Source organism: Microtus oregoni, unplaced genomic scaffold, assembly GCF_018167655.1.
Source record: "Microtus oregoni isolate MIOR12 unplaced genomic scaffold, Mior012 000025F_ref0000491, whole genome shotgun sequence".
NCBI lineage: Eukaryota > Metazoa > Chordata > Mammalia > Rodentia > Cricetidae > Microtus > Microtus oregoni.
The window spans coordinates 23,171,092-23,193,355 of record NW_024543084.1 but is presented as its reverse complement, the minus strand read 5'-3'; the positions used below and the strand labels follow the sequence as shown (position 1 = coordinate 23,193,355).

The following is a 22,264-nucleotide window of genomic DNA, read 5'->3' as shown; positions in this document are numbered from 1 at the left end:
AGCAGTGACTACTGATTGTCTTTCTTTCACTACAGAGTTGCCTTTTTTTGGACAATTCTATTAAACTGAATTGCAAATTCTTTCAAGTCACCATAATTTTTTTTTTCTCTTTTGGAAGTGGGTATTAAAAGTGGGGCCTTGTGCATGTTGGCATACATGCTGATGACTAACCTATATATCTGAGGAGGGGGTTTGACAAGGTCTTACTAATTTATTCAAGCTGGCCTTAAATTTCCTCTGTATCCGAGGCTGGTCTTGATCTTGGGATACTAATAACTCAATCTACTAAGTCTTTAAGACTATAGACCTGCACCACCAGGCCTACTGCAGCATATTTCCAAGGCTGATAACATGTGACACATAGTGATTTTTCATGGCAGAATAACATGTTACCTTACCAAAATCTTCAGCATTCTATCTTCTAAACATGTAGCATAACGTTTTTATAGCCTCATAACAGTAGGCTTGTGTAACCTTATTTTAAGTATCCGTCAGTTAACATAAACCTTCAAATACATAAATGAGTATCTGGTGCTAGGGATCAAATCTAGAGCATTGTACATGCAAGCAAGCACTCTACCACTGAGCTATAACTCCAGCACAAACTTTCAGTTCTTTAAGGCTAGCCCTAATACTTCACATATTTACCAATAAAGTTACATCATATTGTTCCCCCACTACATCAGAACATGGAATACTCCTGTCCTTTAATATGCTTCATTTGTGTAAATACTACTCCACATTTAGAGCACCGAGTTCTTCATTTGTGTAAATACTACATCCACATTTATAGCACCGAGTCCTTCAAAAGCAAAGAAGTCTATTCTTCAGGTCTTTAGTTTTTGTCACAATGCCAGTAACAAAGCTTAAAATAAAGTAGTCAATATTTTTGATCTGTCTTTTCTCAAATACATCCCAGTAAAGATCATTCTTTTAATAAAGAATTTCCCCATTACATACTGAACTATACAAGTTGAATATATATTTAACTTATACAGTTTCCATGACATCAAGTCAGTAAAAGTTTTCTATGTGCAAAGCATGATGCTTTTTTTCCCTCAGCAGACACATCCTCGTACTGACAAAGTTACTCAAGAGCAATGAAATCTGAAAATGCTTTAACTGCAATGAGATTCCAAAACTGGAAGTATCTTCTAATTACCTCAAAGTTTCAATACTTTTAATATTCATAAGATTAAAAAAAATCCTTTTATAAAATGAAATCTTACATTGATATCAACAATAATGGTAGTAAAAACAAAGCAGATATTTACTGAGTCCATTTACTAATGGACAAGTAATGTTCAAAATACAATACAGCATTAAGTCATTTAAGTTTCACAATCAATAGATTAAGTACTTGACCACTGATTTGCATACCTATCCCATGAAGAAGTTTTGTAATTTGAGGTAGACTGATAAAACAACTCACTTAACATCCAATAGTAAGAAAAAGTGAGTCATAATTTGAGTCTAAAGAGCTTGGCCCCCAAGAGTCTGCCCTTAAATATATTACAGAGAATGTAGTGGAAGCTGACTGGAACAGCTAGAAATTCAACCTTCTCACCCACTTAGGTTTCTACTTAGATTTCTATGAAATTAATACTGAAACTCAAGAAAAAAAAGGTATGGAAATCCTAATTCTGGTCCAAACTCAAGAGTTAAAGTGACTTTCCAAGTTTGCAGAGTTATTCAGTTGCCTTGTGAGGATTAGAACTCAAATTTCTGCTGCATGCTGGCACACGCTTTTAATCCCAGCACTCAGGAGGCAGAGGCAAGTAGATCATTATGAGTTTGAGGTCAGCCTGGTTTACAGAGTGTGTTCCAGGACAGCAAGAGCTGCACAGAGAAATTCTGTTTTAAAAAAATCCAATGGTCCATGGCATAGAGATGAAGAGAAGGGAGCAGACTGCAACTATTTGGTGACCAGATGTGATGATATATTGTATGTGGAACATGAAAGCAATTCACCCAGCATACTGTCAAGATCAAGGCTCTGGCCTGGAGAAACTAGGATGTGAGTTACATTGCCAGCTGCTAGAATGGGAAGCCAGGGAAGGACAGATTTGAAACAAGCCTTTGGAGTTGTTTGTTTGTTTTCAGAACTGCTAAACTTAAGAAACCTATCAGAGTCACAAGTAGAGCTGTGCATGCCTGCAACCCCAGTACTCAGAAGGCTGAAGCAGGAGAATCATGAGGTTTTCTGCTTATTTTTATTGTTTTACTTGCTGGAAGTTGAAGCCTACACTGTACGCATGATAGGCAAGTGCTCTACCACTGAGCTTATATCCCTAGCCCAGGAGCTTGAGTTTAAGACCAACCTGGGCTAAAAACCAAACAAACAAAAAATGAGATTCAAGTGGACTTTTGTAGCAAGATGGTGAAATATTTGGGTAAAAAAAAAAAAATCCAATGGGGAAGAAAAACCTTCAAATTTCTTTGTATTTAGTTTATTACATGAATAACTGCATAGAATTTCAACTAATTATTGTACCTCAGGATGAAAAAAAATGAGGTCATTTCTAAAAAGGAGACATAAACCCATCATTTTCATCCAATACCTACTTTTCAGATCCAGACTCTGCAGAGGGCCCAGCAGGGTTCTGTCCATTAGTGCCAACTTTCCCGACTTTCTTCACAGTCTCCAGAGTTCTAAGCGCACTGTCAGTGCTTCTTGGGATTAGCTGGGAAACACTGTTTTCTGCATTTGAAATTCCATTTGTACTTGAAACAATTTTCCCAGATGTTTCAGTACTTCCTATGACCGAAATGCCATTTCCGGCTGTGGTTGTAACAGTGCTGTTTATACCAACTTTATTCAGAAGAGGGAATGTTCTTACAGTTGCACTCATCTTTTTGTTCCTCAATCGGTACCTGTTTAAAAATTATCAACATATTTGTAATACTGTTCCCAATTTTAATCTCAAAAGTACAAAAGAAAATATTTCTTAAAAAGGAAAAAGCTTTGAAGAGTTTCTTCAGCTAAATAACAAATACTCTACAAGCCACATATGCATGTAACACACATGCATACACACACATATATAATTAATATAGCAAGCAAAGTACACAAACATTTGAAGCTTTATGAAGGAGTGGAGTTTGAAAATCATCTATTTTTTTTTTTTTTTTTTTGGTTTTTCGAGACAGGGTTTCTCTGTGGCTTTGGAGCTCGTCCTGGAACTAGCTCTGTAGACCAGGCTGGTCTCGAACTCACAGAGATCCGCCTGCCTCTGCCTCCCGAGTGCTGGGATTAAAGGCGTGCGCCACCATCGCCCGGCTGAAAATCATCTATTTTTATGTGGTATCAAAAAAGCACCAAATTCTGAAAGTAACAGAAGAGGAAAATATTCAAGAATTGAATGCATTCTCTGCTGTTATTAAATTATATAAGCAGAGTGTAATTATAAAGAAATAATAAAAACTCAAACTCATTTTTAAACTTTACACCAAAACATAGAAATTTTATATTATTCCTAAATGAGTTTATGTCCAAAGAAAAAGAGTATTTAGATCACAGATTTTTCTGATATTTATTTATGAAGACTGGATATAATGTTGTAATACACAACAATATGATCTTGTAGTTCATATAAAAATACTTATAGCTGGGCAGTGGTGTACACACCTTTAATCCCAGCACTCGGAAGGCAGAGACAGGAGGATCTCCTTGATTTTGAGGTCAGCCTGGTCTACAAAGTGAGTGCCAAGACAGGCTCCAAAGCTACAGAGAAACCCTATCTTGAAAAAAAAAAACTAAAGAAAAAAATTTCTATTTGTATATTTCATTCTGGGACTAGAAAGATGGCTTGCGGGTTAAAGATCACTGGCTGCTTTTTCAAAGTACCTAGGTTTAGTTCTCAGGACCCAATGGCAGCTGGCAACTGTAACTCCAGTTCCTGGAGATCTAAGGCCCTCTTCTGGCCTGTGCAGATACTGTATTCATGTGGTACACAGCATACATGCAAACAAACACCTTAATACCTAAAATCATTATTTAATTTTTTTTTAAATTCTCATTATTACACTGTCTTAGTCCTGGTCCTTAATTCCTATATTATATATATAATTAGAAGAAAACAAAATCAATAAAGGATGAGTGCCCAGAGATAAGACTAGATAATGAAGGAATAGAATAAAACAGCAAAAACAAAAAGCAGAGAGTCAACAACCCTTATAGTGAGTGACTAATTCACATACCATTATAGACACAGGGGTTGGTGGCCCAAGAACTGTTTCTTAAGGAAGAAGAGGAGAATGAGCAGACTTATACTACAGAAAGCAAACTGTTACCATCAAGAGGTAAGGAACTCCTGTTTTCTTCAGTATGTTCTCTCAAATGTCTTCATTCTATTCTTCAAAGTTCTTAAAGAAAATGGCCAGTTACTCCTTGCTTTCCAACTTCAAAAGTCAAGTACATATCCTCTATCTTTAAAATTTATATCTGTCTGAGTGTATTGCATGCACAAGTATGTGCGCTCATGTCTCAGCTAGGATGTTAGGCAGCAGGCCTGAGCCATACTCTATCACTTCCAACCCTCCTTGAAGCTGGGGTACAGGCAATTGTGGGGAGACCTAGCTTGTTACACTGGTACTGAGATCCAAACACAGGTCCTCATGATTATGGAATGAGTGCTTTTAACCAATAATCCATTTTTCCAGCCCTGTAAGTCCACATTCTTAAGATTGTTCAAATAAGCAATAAAATTTTGTTTCCCTCTAAAAAGAGGGAAAAGTAAAACTATAATAAAATGTGTCGAATCAGTGAAGAGAAGGTGTATGCACTGGTCTCCTGGTTACTAAAGCCACGGACTTACAAACTAACTCTCACATTTGAAACAGGCAATTCTTTTTAAGCCACTCATGAGCACCTTCAAGTACTGCCTCTCTCATTTTACACTCTACTACCAGACACTACCAGACACTACCACCTCCCTTTTAAGTACCTTTGACTCTCTAGCCATAGTATAGGAAATGGTCCCCCTTACAAAATTTATCTGACAAAATTCAGTTCAATTACTCTGTAATTATTCACAAACAACTAGCTAAATGTGTGTGTGTGTGGGGGGGGGGGGTTAAAATCACACTGTAAAGACCTTCAGAATTTGAATATTTAAAGTCACTAAGCAATTCACTGATGTATATCTTTCCTAACTTTACTGTCTCATCTTTAACATTCTGTTTCTTTCCACAGCTCCCCCAAACTGACAATACCGCATCCTTGTTAATAGAGAAAATATGACATAAAAGAACTAATACTAATTCCACTAGCTTCCTGTACCTATAACAGTATATTCTTTAAAAGACAAAGAGCAGAGTTCCAGTTCCTGAAGTGAATTTACTTGTGCTCGATGCCTCAAGCCTATCTGCTCTCTCAAAGACTTCATTCCTCTAAGTATTTTTTATTTCTCTTTTGTACTGTAACTGTTTAAATGTCATATTCTCTGATAACTGAGGTCTGCATGCATACAAATACAGGGACCTGGACCCTCACAAACATACAAATATGCACATAAACATAATAATTACATACACACAAGTCTCAGTGAGGCAGCAACATATAATTTTAAAAACACAATCTGATACAATTAAGAGATTTTTTTTCTAACCCTTTTATGACCTCTTTTTGTTTTTTTGAAGAGCAATACAAAAAAATGACGCTAACTGGAAATATGAAACAAACTGTAGATTACTGCTCCTTCACTGGAAACACTGACAAGAAAGATAAAAATGAACAACCCAAGCGATAAATGGTGTCCAATGAAAATATACAGGTAAATGAATAATTAAGAAAAAGCAAGTTTATAACTATTAGTAACAGTAACCATGTAAAGAACACTGCTATGATTTCAATGTGTTCATCTAAGTTTAAGGTTGGAATCTTAATCCTTAATGAATTAAGAAATGAGGACCCCCCCCCCATGATTTAGTCATGAGAGCCAATGTGGTAGACGCATTTTCTCTTCTCAAATGACTCCAGTTTGTGTGAAATTAACAAAAGTCTGAGTAGGACAATGGGAATGGGCTCCTAATAAAAGTAGGAGGGTTCAGTCCCATTTTCAATTTTTTTCTCTTTCATGCATTTTTTTTTCTCCCACATAGGATGATGTTATAAGAAGGCTCTCACCAGATTTGGCCCTTCATTCTTAGACTTCCCAGTCTATAGAACAGTAAACCAAATACACCAAGTGGTAGTGGCACACATCTTTAATCCCAGCACTCGGGAGGCAGAGGCAGGAGGATCTCTGTGAGTTTGAGGCCAGCCTGGTCTCCATGAGCAAGTTCCAGGACTGGCTCCACAGCTACTGAGAAATCCTGTCTTGAAAACCCAAAAATAGAACAACAACAAAAAACAGTAAACCAAATAAACTTTCTACATTATAAACTATCTACTGGGGTTTCTGCTATAGCAGAAGCAAACAAACAAACACAAGTGCTTTGTCAGCATGCTGACAACAGGAGCCAATACTGCTCAGGCAAGTCAGGGACACCTACAGAGATGACACCTGAGTATGATTAAACATAGATAGAAGGGAAAGTATACAAGAAGAAAGAATAAAATAAATGCATATAGTGAGGTGATGGTTAGTATTGTCAACTTTGCAGGACCCAGAATTACCAAGGAGACAAGTTTCTGGTTACAACTGTGATAAAGTTTTTAAACTTGGGAGGGAAGATACACCCAACTGTAGGTGGCATTATCACACAGTCGGGGATCCAGGACTGAATAAAAAGGAGAAGTGAGATTCATTGTTCTTTGATTCTTTACTGTAGATGCCTGCCACTATGACTTCCCCATCATGATGAACTGTAACCTCAAACTGTGAGCCAGAATAGTCTCTTCCTTCCATAAATTGTATTAGTATTTTATTATAGTGACTAGAAAACATAAAAAAAATTGAGATGGTTAATATTATAAGCCTGATCATATGGTTTAAAGTCAAAGGCCTTTGAAACTAGTTTATAGGAAGATTATGGAAAAGTTTGTAGCTTTGGTCTAGGAAATTCCTACAACACTGTAAACAGAGGTTAATAGGCCATTTTGGTAGAAATTTGGAAGACCACAATGTTGTGAAATAATCTTTTTGCACACCGTGAAGATCTGTCACTCTGGTTTAATAAAAAGCTGATGGGCTAATGAGATGGAGGGTTCAGCAGTTAAGAGCACTGACTTCTCTTTCAGAGGTCCTGAGTTCAATTCTCAGCAACTACATGGAGGCATACAACAATCTATAGTGGGATATAATGCCCCCTTCTGGAATAAAGGTGTACATGCAGATAGAGCACTCATATACATAAAATAAGTAAATTTAAAAAAAAAAAGCTGAATGGACAATAGCTAGACAGGATTTCAGGCAGAGATGACACTGGGAAAAAAAGTGGAGACATCAGGGTACCTGGAGACATCAGGGAACATAGAGCAAGCAGCATGGGTATTACAAAATAAAGGTAACCAAGCCTCGTAAAAGAACATAGATGAGCACAGGGAACCACATCCTAAATAGAACCACAGCAGCACAGACACTGAGAGAAACAATTAATAAATGGGACATCCTGAAACTGAAAAGCTTCATTTCATTTAGGAAACAACCTAAATGCCCCTCGATCGAAGAATGGATAAGAAAAATGTGATATTTACACAATGGAGTACTACACAGCAGAAAAACATAACGACGGCTTGAATTTTGCAGGAAAATGGATGGAGCTAGAAAACATTATTTTGAGTGAGGTAACCCAGACACAGAAAGACAATTATCACATGTACTCACTCATAGGTGGTTTTTAAACATAACGCAAAGAAAGCCAGCCTACAAACCATAATCCCAGAGAACTTAGACAACAATGAGGACACTAAGAGAGACTTACATAGATCTAATCTACATGGGAAGTAGAAAGTAGGAAAAGACAAGATCTCCTGAGTAAACTGGGAGCATGGGGACCTTGGGGGAGGATTAAAGGGGGAAAGGGAGCAGAGAAAAATGTAGAGCTCAATAAATAGCAATAAAAAAAATGTATAAAAAAAAAAAAGAAATGCAGGAAGATTGCTGACAAAAGAGATTTCCAAACCATGCCCTGCATTAACTAGTTTAATAGGCAGAATCCAATAGAAAAAAAGACAAGGGGGACATCAGGAGACAATTAGCTCATCGAGTATAAAATGTCTACAAACAAAACATAGATGCATACTAAGAGATGGTAAAATACCAGTTACTTAACAGAAAGCCTAGGATCACTTTTTGGGTGAGTTTTGATGAAAACTCTTATACTTTGGGGTCGAAAGTAAATAGACAAAGAAGTAGTAACTATTAGGTCTCAAACCCAGGACAAATGGCTATTTAACATATCAAAACAGACCTAATGGCCAGGCTCTTCCAGCAGCCCTCAGTCTCAGCCCCTACCTTATGGTGGCATACCCTTCTCTATGTAATCCAGCCATTTTTGTTATCCAGTGCTTGTGGTCTACTCTTTATGCTCCTGGCCTCTTGGTCTCCTGTCCCCTCCCTGACTGTCCTCAAGTGGCCCAGCTTGTTTGCTCTGGTCTCTCCCAGATGTCCTTGCCTCTGGCTATGATCTCCTTTTTATCAACAACAGACATTCTCCATCAAACCTACCTACATTTGATATCTTTTATATTTCTTTTTTTTCACTCAGTAACTTACAGAAAAATATTAAAAGTAAAATGTAAAAATGTTAAAAGAGTAAAAGTCAGAAAAAAAATTCTACATTTTCTGTGAGATTTTGCTGATATGTTCAACTGAACCTGAGCAAATAAGATAAGGATACAGTAGTACTTTCATTCTACACAAGAGAAAGAAATAGGGATTCCAGTTATTAAAGTTTTTTTAATAGGACCTTTTTCCCCTCAAATATGACCTTTTAATGCTAATCTATTCCTAGTTCAATCTTCTCATGGGTTTAAAAAAATGGCTACTTTGCAATTCACATTTACTTGCATCTCTGAAACATCACAAAAGTTAATATTGCATACAGCACTCCCTCAATGAATGACCCTATATGAAAGACATTTCTCCAGACTTACTTTTCAAGTTCTTCCTGAGAATGGGCAAATGTACAATTTGTTCCTCGTGGACAACCCCCTTGTTGTCGCAAATCTCGGCACATGCTGGTTTTGTACTTGCTGTTGGGCTGGGGCTGTACCAACAATCATTTAGCAAACGGAAGAGAGAAGATACCAGTTACTATTGTACCAATGGTCATTCAGCAGACGGAAGAGAGAAGATACCAGTTACTGTTCACTCTCTGGACTCCAGAACTTAATGATTATACCACCCTTAAGACTTTTTTGCATCAGAGAAGGAACTCTCATGCCAAAACAAGTTCTATCTCATCATTTCCCATTGTGGGAGTGAGTGACACCCCTGAGGGACCCTTTAGACCTTCTTTCCAAAGGTTAGCTGAAATTGATTCAAATATACATCTATTTATTTCTTAGGTAATGTAATTTTCACGGAAAATATTTCTCAGTTTATTATTATCTTCAAATTGTGGCAACAAAATATCATAATTTGAAAATCACTTAAAAATGGCAGACTATGATCTTTACGCATTTAAAACCCTCCCAGAAAAAGGGGATAAAAATCATCACTTCACTAGTGGACTTGTGTGCACAACTCTACTCATAGGCAAACAATGATGGAAGGTAAGAAAATGAATCTTAACTGTTATATTTTACATCAAAATCTAAAAAGTTGTTCTTATTTCTGTGACCTTAAGATAAAGCATTCATCATTCAGTTAAGAGAATATTATAGTATTTAAGAATATAAAGTTAACAGATTTTGGAGTACTTTTGACACTACTTCTGTCAGATCCGGAGAGCACACCCTTCAATATCTAAACCCTTTAATTTCAGCTTGGCAACAGAAATTACCCTCCAGTTAGTTATTAGGATTAGAAATAAAATCTGTAAAACATTGTACATAGAAAGTATCCTAAAACAACTAACAAATGAATTTGGATAAGGGATTATATTTTAACTTCCCTTTCTAAAGTATAATAAAAATACTGGGGAATTTCAAATTCCATGGATATTATAAAACAGAAATTCACTTGAGAGAACAAAGGAGAAAAAAACTTTCTGCTAAAAAAAAAAGAACTGGACAAAATGTCAATGAGCTATATATATTTGGTCAAAAACATTGCAATTCAGAAAATTCACATCCAAAATGCCCATCTAAACTCATTATACACTGAAAAGCTAATCAAGTACAATAAAAAGTGATTTTTTCCCCCCAAAAGTACAAAATAAAAATTTTCAAGAAGGATGGGTATGCCATTCGACGTCCGACTTGTAGCCAAACCTGTCAGGCATGAAGCTCTGGGTTCAATGCCTGTACACTACACAAGCATACACACATGCACATTCCCCTTCTGTACACACAACTCCTAAGAGGAAAAGGTTATATAAGGAGTCTATTAGCTAATCAAATTGTTCATATGTTCAGGATGAAACTGTGTTAGACACAGCAGTGGCTAAAGTGTAATAAATCATCTTACCTGGGGTGTCTCGTGGCCTTTTCTACTATAGTTTTGTATGAAGTCCACAAGACCATGAACCACTGTTTTAACAGCTACCATTGCATTTTCCAGCTGTTCCCAAGTTGGAGAAACAGCATCTAAATTAAGAGCCAAAGGGATGGGGTGGGAGTTGGAGGAGACAACATATCAACAGTCATTCCACTGTACTATTTATATCAGAGTTTCATAAAGTAGAAGCACTGGTGCATTTTCCCACATACCTGGATTAGGGTCTATGTTTGCAAGAAGTTCTAAATGAGGTCTCAGTCTATTTAAATTAGCTGGGTCACCTGTTCGTTGCAAAACAATTGTCAATTCTTGGACACTCTTTGCAAATGATTCTGGAGACTGAAGCTAACAAACAGAAAAGAGAATGATTTTTACTCTGAATTTTAGAAAATACCTATATTCAAATGCTTTCCAATAGATCACCTTTCTTCATAGGTTTTCAAGTGTCTTCAGTTTTCTTAATAGGACGATCAATGATGAATTAAATTTTCACCTCAGAATCTGCCCTATGTAACTCATCACTAGACACTTAGAAAACATATTTATCAGCTATGCTAGCTCTCTGGGGCCAAAATGTAGATAAAAGTTTTCAACCTTACAACATTACAAAAGCAAAACATATTCAGTAGAAAGTATTTCATATTTTACATTTAAGTTTTCCCAGGTGAGTGATATAAAGTACAGTATTCACATCGTGGTACAATGGCACCAAGCTACAACTTTCAGTAAGCCACAAAAGCATGAGGGTAAAAGCCAATACATTATAAAGCCCAAAGTGTACAATGCTGCTAAGTTATCATCTTCACTAGGTTAGATCTGTGAAATGAGTATCTGGGTCAGATGGGCATAGCAAGTTGTAAAAAGAGGAGTGTATATGCTACAGTACTCTGAAACAGAAAGGATATAAGATCAGTACCTCTAATTTCACAAACCTTATCAATGATAGATTGCATGTGTGATTTATGAGCCAAGTCCCCATACAGCAGTGAGGACCACTGCTCAGGTGAAATACGGAGTCCTGCTTCCATGGCAATGTGAACAATTTGGGCATCATGTTCTCTGCGCAGTGCCTCATAACTTCGAAATTCCTCTTTTAGCTGCATCAGGGAAGAGTCTTCATCCCTTTTAGTAACCTAAAAATGGAGAAAAAAAAAATCAAACTCATTAGAATTGGCCTGCTCTTTCCCCTTACCCAACTCATTTACTTTGTGTTTAAGAGTTGGGGTAAAAGGGAATATATACCATGCACCAAAGCAGAAAACGTTAACAAAAATTCTCTTCAGAACAAAACAGAAACTACATAACCATGTATTCAATTGTTGTCTTTAATAACTTCACCAGCATTTGACAGGGAAGAAAGAATTAGAAAGAGAAAATTATAGTAATGGTGCTATTATAGGCTCCACAGCAACATGAACAAAAGGCAATTAAAAATGACAATTAACAGAAGGAAATTGTTCAGAAAAGGTTTTTTCTTGGCTGAAGCCTATGTGATCTACATCATGAAAAATAAGATTTCTTTAGGAAAAGGGAGAAAATAAATTTCTAAAAAAAAAAAAAGGTAAAACAGAAACATGAATGAAGAAAGGGCAGAGTTAAAAATTATTATACATGTCACAGAAGACTCAGACAGCCTTAAATAAGATGGTAAATCAGTCATTAAATCCTGAAAGAAATGAAAAGTCACCAAAATTTTTTACAGACGTGCTATCATCGCGTACATGTCTTTAGAAAACATTTTCCTTGCTTAGAGAGTTGTATTTTGCTGTTTTAGTGAAAAAGAGTCCTGCTTTCTCACTCGAGGAGCAGGGCTGAGCGCACCGCATTTGTCTAAGATGTTGGAGTAGAATATTACTAAGATGGCTGGAGTAGAATATTACTTGGAGTATTATTTACTGTGGTTGAGAAATGAGGTATTGCCGTTTAAGAAAGTAGAGTCCTGTTTCTAAGGTTGAGATTGTCTTTTTACCTAGAACAGTTTTGTGCAGAATGAGAATGAGTGCTTGTTTTTGTTTTTGAATTCTCTTAAACTCTTTGTCTCTTTCAGTGTGTGTGTGTGTGTGTGTGTGTGTGTGTGTGTGTACAAGTCAGAGAACAACCTTGGGAGTGAGGTTCTGGGAAAATTTCCTTTTACCTTCTATTCATCTTACTGTACAGGCTCTGGGATTTAAGATTCAAAAAACATAATACCACACCAAATTCTGAGACTCAGTCTAGACAAACCATTTGATCTATTCAAAACTCAACTTTTCCTGCTGGGCATGAGGGTGCAAATATCAGCATTTAAGAAGCTCAAACAGAAGAATCATGAGCACAAGTTTGGCCTGCACTAAATAATAAGACCCTGTCACAACTGCACAGTGTTGGCACACACCTTAAATCAGCTCTAGGGAGGCAAGTGGATCTCCATGAGTTTGAGAGCAACCTGGTCTACAATTTCTAGGACAGTCATGGTAGTTATACACACCTTTAATCCCAGCACTCAGGAGGCAGAGGCAGGGGGATCTTAGCAGTTGTGAGGTAAAAGGAAGAAGAATGGAAGTTTAAAGTCATCCTCAGCTACAAAACAAGTTCAAGGTCAGTTTAGGATACAGGAGAACCTATCTTCACATGCACACACACACGCACACGCACACACACCCCAAAGAAAAAGGGGGGAAAAAAACCAATGAAATCTATGAAGCTCTGAAAGACATAATCTCAAATCTTCTTGATGCCAGAGCCCAGGAATATAAACATAGATGACTCCAGTACTGAACTAACTTCCTTCCTTCCTTCCTTCCTTCCTTTTTTTGGTTTTTCAAGACAGGGTTTCTCTGTGGCTTTAGAGCCTGTCCTGGAACTAGCTCTTAGACCAGGCTGGCCTCGAACTCACAGAGATCCGCCTGCCTCCGCCTCCCGAGTGCTGGGGATTATAGGCTTGCGCCACCACCGCCCAACTCAACTTTTGAATTTCTTGGGGGGGGGGGAGTTTTTGAAACAATGTTTATCTGTATAATAGCCCTGGTTGTCCTGGAACTCACTTAAGCTGGCCTCAAACTCACAGAGATTCACCTACTTGCCTATGCACTCCCTCCCCCCAAGTTCTGAGAGAAGAGGCCAATGGGACTCCTTGTTTAAAACAATTGATATAAAGGGTTTTACATATGTTCAATTCAAAGTTACTGAAACCAATAGGGAGTGACAACTACCTGGTATCAAAAATTAATTAATACTGAAGAGAAGATAAAAAAACAATTCCTCTGAACTTTGGAAGTGTTCTGTATTTCTGGTGTCATTCATTACTCTAGGTAATATGGATTCTAGGAAGCTTCTGTCTCACACAATAAGCATGTAATCATCAGAGTTGTACAGCACTTACCTTAAAACAAGAAGCTCGATACAGTAGCTGCACAACATGACCAATGCTTGTTTTTGATGCCTGAGGAAATCTTGGTTCTAGTCTTTGCACAACAAAAAGTACCAGAACTTTCCTTGAGAGGGCAGAACCATCTTCCAGTGCTAGCAATACTAACTTCAAGGCTTCTTCTTGCATAGCTAGAAACAGTAAAAGAACAAAGATTATACTGATGATATCTGTCAAAAGTATATTTAGATATTTACTTATGGTGGTACACTAAAAACTGCATCTAATTAGCATGAAAAAGGGAAATCACTCATATACAAAAACAATTCATTTTTAAATTGATCAAGGGCCAGCAAAATGACTCATGAGGTAAAAATGCTTATTGAGCAAGACTAGCAACCTGAATTCAATCTCCAGAACCCAGATAAAAATAGAAGAAAAGACTCCACAAGATTCTCCCACAAACTCCACACGTCAAGGTATACTTTCAGTTAAACAGATTCAAGACACCCCATACCCACACTATTAATTTTTTCGTTTGTTTTTGGTTTTTCAGGGTTTCTCTTTGTAGCCTTGGCTGTCCCGAAACCCGTCTGTCTGTCTGTATGTATGTATATACATACATGTATATGTAAATGTATGTACACATATATTTTTACATATGTATATGTACATACATGCTGATCTTGAACTCAGAGATCCACCTGCCTCTGCTTCCTTAGTGCTCAGATTAAAAGCATGCAGTTTGCAATATTAAAATAAATTTTTTTTAGATTTGTGTGTATGAAAGTTTTCTCTACATGTGTGTGCCTGGTGCCATAGAGATTCTAAAAGGGTATAGGACCCCTGGAACTGGAGTCCGCAGATAGTAAAGCTACTATGTGAATACTGGGAATAGAACCTAGATCCTCTGCAAGAGCAAAGACTGATCTTCAACCACTAAGTCATCTCTACAGTCCCATAAGCAAGAATTTTAAAAGTTATCAAGCAAAAGAAAACATATGTTGCACTAATGATCATTCAGAACATAGGTGTGAACAGGACATTATTTCTTTTATTGTTATTTTTTAAATTGTATATGTATGAGTGAGTCTATGCATCTGTGCAGGTGCCTTCTCAGGTTAGAGGGGTCTTTCTTACCCCTCAGAGACTGAATTACAGGTGAGTCACCTGCTATAGATACTGAAATCAAACTCTATAAGAGCAGTAGCTGCTCCTAACCATTGAGTCATCCCTCCAACCCAGTGAACAGAAATTTCAATAAAATATCTTCTATAGGTAAATAACAGTAATTAGATAATGATGCTAATAGGAAAGCAATTCATAAAACAGAGTACTACTTTGGCAGTGATAATTTGCAAAGGACATACATATTTGGCTTATGCACTAGATAGTTAGTGTGCCTGTCAGAAACTATTTTGCCTATAATTTTAAATAATATTAGCCTTTGGGTAAACTATCTAAAGAAGGCATTAGCTAGGCCGGGCGGTGGTGGCGCACGCCTTTAATCCCAGCACTTGGGAGGCAGAGGCAGGCGGATCTCTGTGAGTTTGAGACTAGCCTGGTCTACAAGAGCTAGTTCCAGGACAAGCTCCAAAACCACAGAGGAACCCTGTCTTGAAAAACCAAAAAAAAAAAAAAAGGCATTAGCTTCGCTTATGTTGATTTATTATTCACTGGTTTTTAGAGACAGGGTTTCTGTGTAGGTTTCTGTAGATTAGCTATTCTGTGTGGACCAGGCTGCCCTCAGACTCAGAGAGTCACCTGCCTCGGCGCCCTAAGTGCTGGTATTAAAGACATGTGCCACCACTGCCTGGCTACTTATGCTGTTTTATAATTAGGAAAATGCAGAATACTCTCAGTCAAATCACTTGGGAACATCAGGCAAACCTAAAACGACAAATATTCTATAAAATAAATGGTCTGTATTCTTCAAGAATATGAATGCCAATGTTCAAGATGCTGATGGCTGGGCATGGTAGCTTAGGCCTCTAATACTTGGAATGATGAGGCAAGAAGCTCTTGAGTTCCAGGTTAGCCTTGGCTTCTACATGGTAAGACCTTGAAAAAAAAATAAACAACATTAAAAAGAGTCGTTATGGTCAGGCAGTGGTGGTGCACGCCTTTAATCTCAGCACTCAGGAGGCAGAGGCGGGCAGATCTCTGTGAGTTCAAAGCCAGCCTGGAGCTAGTTCCAGGACAGGTTACAAAGCTACAGAGAAACCCTGTCTCAAAAACAAAATAAAAAACAAACAAAAAAAAAAAAAAAGGAAAGAAAAAGAGACATTGTGATAACACAGTAAGAGACTGTAAATTGGGTCTTAAACCAGAAAACTCACAGAGATATGCCTGCCTCTGTCTCCCAAGTGCTAAATTAAAGGCATGCACCACTGCTGCCTGGCTTGTCAATTTTTTAATTTGATGAATACACTCTTTCCAAAGAGCAGTACCCTTGCTTTTAGGAAACACACTAAAGTACTGAGTAAAGAAAGGAGAAAAAAAAATGCGACCTATTTTAAAATATTTTTGAAAAGAAAATAGTTACCAAATGTAGAAGAATATTAAAAGTGATTAACAGTTAAGGAATATAATTATCTGCATTATTTTTACATGTTTTTAGTGAATTTAAAGTTATTTCATACTACAAAATTAAAAATACATTATTATTTATCAAAAAATGGAACTTTACAACTGAGATATCTATCATCAAGAGTCTAGAGTCAATCTAATACACTTTTCAAATCATGAGGACAGTATCATGCCACCGTCATTAGTCAAGAACAAAATGAGAGCTAATTGAGGACTTTATAAAAATTCGAGATAGAATTCTCATAAAATTAACCATTTTAAAAACATCCAGGAATAAAACTTAGATGTAGACTTCTTTCTTGCTTAGTATATGCAAGACCCTTAATTCCATCCCAGCACTGTAAAACAAAAAGAAGGTGGTCTGAAATATCCAGTAGCAATTAGTACATTCACAGGATAACCATTCAAAGACATTTTTACTGTTCCAGAGGAAAACTCATAGTCATCAAGAAGTCATCTCTGATAACCTTTTCTCCTTAGCATTTACTCATTTCCTATCAGGTTTCCTTCAAGTAACACAGTATTTTCAAACACTACAAGCAGTATGTATCACTCTAGGAGTATGTCATATTTTGTTTTACTTTATTTCTTTATATGGTTAGATAGCACTTTATGAACACATTATGTTTTGATTATGCCTCTATTAGTTGACTGACAAATAGGATGCTTCTGCCTATAAAATGCATGGCCGATATTGAGGACGATCCCTATCATCAACACGATGCAGGGAATGGTTCCAGATAAAAGAACACTAAAGGCCAGGCATGGTGGCATATCTGTAAAATCAATACTGAGGTTCTCTGAGACAGGGCTTCATATGTAGCCCAGACTGTCTCAGACTGGCCTCCAACTCATCTTCCTACTTGATCCTTCCCAAGTGCCAAGATAACAGGTATGCATGGTTATGACCAGCTTGTGCCTACTTTCTTTTCCCATGTGAGTTCTACCATTTCCAAATTGTGCCTACTTTTTAATCACTATAAATATTATTGCTATAAACATCGTGTCCGAGTATCAGTTTGAGTATCTAATTTCTATTATTTTGGAAGGCCCAGTGAACTCCTGGATTGCATTCAACTTTAGAGGGACTGCCAAAGTCTTTTCAATATAGGAGAGCACTGTTTTTCTATGTCCACATTCTTCACAGCATTATCAATTTATCAGGTGGTTTTGTTTTTAATCACAGCAAATCAAATATGTATGAAGTAGTATCTCACTGTGGTTTATTACTGCATGTGCATGCTCCAGGGAGCTACCCCAGTCAGGGCCTAACACAAGCTAGGCAAGCAATATCACAGAGTTCCACCCTGCTGCCCTTGCTGAATGTGATTTATTAAAGACTTTCGTTGTCCTACATATGCTTATTCTCCACCTGTCTCTTATTTGAATTACAATAAGAAATACCAGGTATCTAGTGCGTCTATAGATAAAAATAAACATGGATAAATATTCAAAAGCATCATCTTTAAGTTCATAAAGAATGAGGATTTTTAAAAAAATTTTAAATGTAACTTCAAGTTGTGCAAGATTGAAAGCACACACTTTTAACTATCAACACAGCTGTTTTCAGACAGTTTCGTCAACTTTTTCACTTTTCTAGATTATTTTACCTCAATGTCTGGATATAAATCCCAAACAACATATTACTTTACCGTTAAATACATATTTGTAATTGGTGACGCTTTTTCTTTTCTATTTTGGTTTTTCAGGACAGCGCTTCTCTGTGTAACTAATAGTCCTGGCTGTCCTGGAACTTGCTCTGTAGACCAGGCTAGCTTAAAACTCTGAAGAAATCTGCCTGCCTCTGCCTCCTGAGTGCTGAAATTAAAGGTGCTTAGCACCACCACGGTCCAACTAGTGAGTTTTTAAAATTTTTACATAAGAAGACTATTATCATCTCTAACAAAATAATATTTCCTTAATATCCAATCCACATTTTATTTCTCCAATTATCTTAACAGCACTTACTTATAGTTGGTTTAAGTTTCCAAAGATATTTAAGGGGCACCCAATTCTTTTGCCACATTTCAGTCCAGTTGTCCCAATGTCTCTCAGTAAAAATGTTTCTTAATACCTGTCTCAACAAACTAAAATCAAAACAAAACAAAAAGTTTCCTAAGAGCTAAAGAGATGGATCAGTAGTTAAGAGCACTTGCTACATTTCAAGAGGTTCTGAGTTCAATTATATAGAGTACCTGTGTCAGTCAGCTCACAACTGCCTGTAATTCCACTCCAGGCAGAGTATCTGACACTATTTTCTGGCCTCCTTGGGTACCTGAAAACATGTGACACACACTCACAGGGACAAATAAATACATGACTTTAAACTCAGCACTTGGGAGGCAGATGCTTGGTCTGTACAGTGAGTTTCAGGACAGCTAGAGAGGCATAGTGCGACGTGCACACCCACACACGCACGCACACACACAATTAAGTAAGTATTTACAGAAAACATTTAGCTAGCTGGGTCTGGTTGTGAATGATTGTTAATTCGAGCGGAGGCAAAAGGAGACCAACCTGTACTACACACAAAATATTTTCGGTCAGCCTTAGCTATACGAGTGACTTTAAAAAAAAAAAAAAGGCAAAACCAACTAAATAAAATGCTTCCTATATAAATTTTATTCAAATTACAGCTCTAAATCAAAAAATAAATTTCCCAATTAGCAGACAAGTACTTTATAACTTCGTATGAGAGATTGTTTTAAACAGGCCATCCATAGTATTGATCATTAAGAAACTTCCTGCTGGGGGGCTAGAGAGATGGCTCAGTGGTTAAGAGCATTGCCTGCTCTTCCAAAGGTCCTGAGTTCAATTCCCAGCAACCACATGGTGGCTCACAACCATCTGTAATGAGGTCTGCTCTGCTGCCCTCTTCTGGTCTACAAACACACAGAGACAGAATATTGCATACAAAATAAATAAATAAATAAATAAATTAATTAATTAATTAAAAAAAAAGAAAGGGCTGGAGAGATGGCTCAGTGGTTAAGAGCATTGCCTGCTCTTCCAAAGGTCCTGAGTTCAATTCCCAGCAACCACATGGTGGCTCACAACCATCTGTAATGAGGTCTGGTGCCCTCTTCTGGCCTGCAGACATACACACAGACAGAATATGTATACATAATAAATAAATTTAAAAAAAAAAAAAAAAAAGAAACTTCCTGCTGGTTTCAACATGTCCCATGTTTTCCAAGTGTTAACAATCAACCCAAAAACCAGGCGATGGTGGCGCACGCCTTTAATCCCAGCACTCGGGAGGCAGAGGCAGGAGGATCTCTGTGAGTTCGAGACCAGCCTGGTCTACAGAGCTAGTTCCAGGACAGGCTCCAAAGCCACAGAGAAAACCCTGTCTCGAAAAACCAAAAACCAAAAAAAATAAATAAATAAATAAATAAAAAAATAAAATCAACCCAAAGTTTATTATTTGTATTATGCTGCCCCTCCCAAATAACTTTACCTTCCTTGATGTACACCTGTGCAAATACAGGCCCTTTCCTAAACCAGTTTTTTTTTAATTTGCAAATTGCAGATGAGCCCTCTATCTCACTGATGCCAGAGAAATAAACGAGAAATTTCTTCCAAAGCAGTGGCCAGGTGGTGGTGGCACATACTTTTAATCCCAATGCTCAGGAGGCAAAAAGATGCGTATCTCTGTGAGTTCGAGGCCAGTCTGGTCTACAAAGTGAGTTCCAGAACAGTCAGGGCTTTTACACAGAAAAACCTTGTCTAAAAAACTAAATAAATAAAATAAAAGACTATGACTTATACTTTACAATGTCTGGATATGCAGGATTGTTTTTACCTGGTCCTAGAAACTGGCATCCTCGAGCCCTGACGGCAGCCCACAGGTTGGCAGAAAGCTGCTGAGGGTTCTGGTGCTGCAGAATCAGTTCTGTCACAGTTCTTTCTCCTAGTGAACGGGCCGCTCGCATAGCTCTGACACGACCTTCTTCCTCCACCAGTTGACAGTTTACAAGTGTAACTAGCTTCCTTTGCATTGGACGGCTTAGGGCACTCTGGTTCAAACTAGCTACACCTTTAACAAATGGAGACAAAAGAAACTCATTATTTTTTCAATTAAAAAAAAAAGACAATTTTCATCATCTATGTTTAATTATTAAATAATAGTCTGTTGTTAGATAATTTGATTTTCTAACTGAGTATTGTGGCCCTGTTGATTACAATTCTGTAATAATAAAGAGTCTAGTTCTTAAATACTTCAGGTATCATTTAGGTGTCGTGTTTTCTAGGCTGGATCTGTCCAAAGATTATACTGGGATTTACTTTACTCTCTGCTTTTAATAAAGTACCTGGAGATAAATTTACAGACAAATGAACATACATTTTTTTTTTTTTTTTTGGTTTTTCGAGACAGGGTTTCTGTGTGGCTTTGGAGCCTGTCCTGGAACTAGCTCTGTAGACCAGGCTGGTCTCGAACTCACAGAGATCCTCCTGCTTCTGCTTCCTGAGTGCTGGGAATAAAGGCGTGCGCCACCACCGCCCGGCCATGAACATAAATTTTAACCTTAAAAAGTAACAATTAGTAATGGCTATTAAAAAACATTGCACATAAAAAATTTTGAAATACTGCTTAAATATAGTTCTTATTCCCTTCCTTTGGACCTACTAACAGCATTGATCAGGATTCCTCCCCTTTTCTAGATCATACAATTTTTTTTTCTCTGCTTGATCATTTCGATCAGCAAAATACTTAAGAACAAGTATGCCACCATTCCAATCATCTTAAAAATGCAATGTCCTTAGACTAAAGAATGGATAAGAAAAATGTGGTAATTTACACAATGGAGTACTACACAGCAGAAAAAATAATTACATCTTGAATTTTGCAAGCAAATGGACAGAGCTAGAAAACATATTTGAGTGAGGTAACCTAGACATAGAAAGACAATTTTCACATGTACTCACTCATAAGTGGTTTTTAAACATAAAGCAAAGAAAACCAGCCCACAAATCACAATCCCTGAGAACCTAGATGAGAATGAGGACACTAAGACATACATAGATCTAATCTACATGGGAAGTAGAAAAACGCAAGATCTCCTGAGTAAAATGAGAGCACGAGGACCGTGGGAGAGGGTTAAAGGGGAGAGGAGCAGAGAAAAATGTAGAACTCAATAAAAATAAAAAAGGAGGAAAAAAAAGTCAAGATTTTTGTTTTTTTCTTTTCGAGACAAGGTTTCTCGGTGTAGCACTGGCTGTCCTGGAACACAGTGGCTTTGAACTCAGAGATTAAAGGCATGCGCCACCACTGCCCAGCTAGAAAGCAGATTTTTAAAAGGTAGTTTTTCTTCCTTTACTAGTTGTTTTTTTTCTTTACTTCCATGAGTAGTAAATCTTCTATTATCTGCCTTTCTCCCTCACTGCCCCTAATTTGGGAGACACTCAACTGGCCTTAAAAATGCTATGTAGCCCAACCTGCCCTCAAACTTCTGATTCTCCTGTCTTCAGCTTGTCTATCTTGTACATTTTCTATTATATACTATTCCTAACATCTTGCTTCACAAATCGGGAAAACCTATTCCAATTCAAGATTTTGCCACACTATCTCTTACACCAAACTGCTCATCAAGACAATTACATCAGACGTCACAATCCCTGACTTCAAACTACAGAGCTACAGTAGCGAAAACAGCCTGGTATTGGCATAAGAATAGACAGGATGACCAATGGAACTGAATAGAAGAACCAGGTATCAGTCTACACATCTTCGAACACCTGATCTTTGATACAGAAGCAAAAAATATCAATTGGAAAAAGA

The 22,264-nt window shown here is 37.3% G+C and overlaps 1 protein-coding gene and 1 non-coding gene across 4 annotated transcripts in view; both read right to left on the bottom strand.

Moving 5' to 3' along the window:
* Rc3h2 (ring finger and CCCH-type domains 2) overlaps window positions 1-22,264 on the bottom strand; it is a 54,829-nt gene that overhangs the window by 19,127 nt on the left and 13,438 nt on the right. For all 3 annotated transcript variants that reach the window (XM_041674214.1, XM_041674215.1, XM_041674216.1), the window contains 7 exons: window positions 20,288-20,521; window positions 13,909-14,084; window positions 11,480-11,680; window positions 10,760-10,892; window positions 10,518-10,636; window positions 9,041-9,153; window positions 2,566-2,874 (listed from right to left, as the gene is read on the bottom strand). In XM_041674214.1, coding sequence (XP_041530148.1) covers window positions 2,566-2,874; window positions 9,041-9,153; window positions 10,518-10,636; window positions 10,760-10,892; window positions 11,480-11,680; window positions 13,909-14,084; window positions 20,288-20,521 — 1,285 coding nt within the window. The remainder of the gene's footprint in view (window positions 1-2,565; window positions 2,875-9,040; window positions 9,154-10,517; window positions 10,637-10,759; window positions 10,893-11,479; window positions 11,681-13,908; window positions 14,085-20,287; window positions 20,522-22,264) is intronic.
* Window positions 10,981-11,091, bottom strand: LOC121463200. The gene has a single exon (XR_005976417.1). It is a non-coding gene; the product is annotated as a small nucleolar RNA SNORD90 (small nucleolar RNA).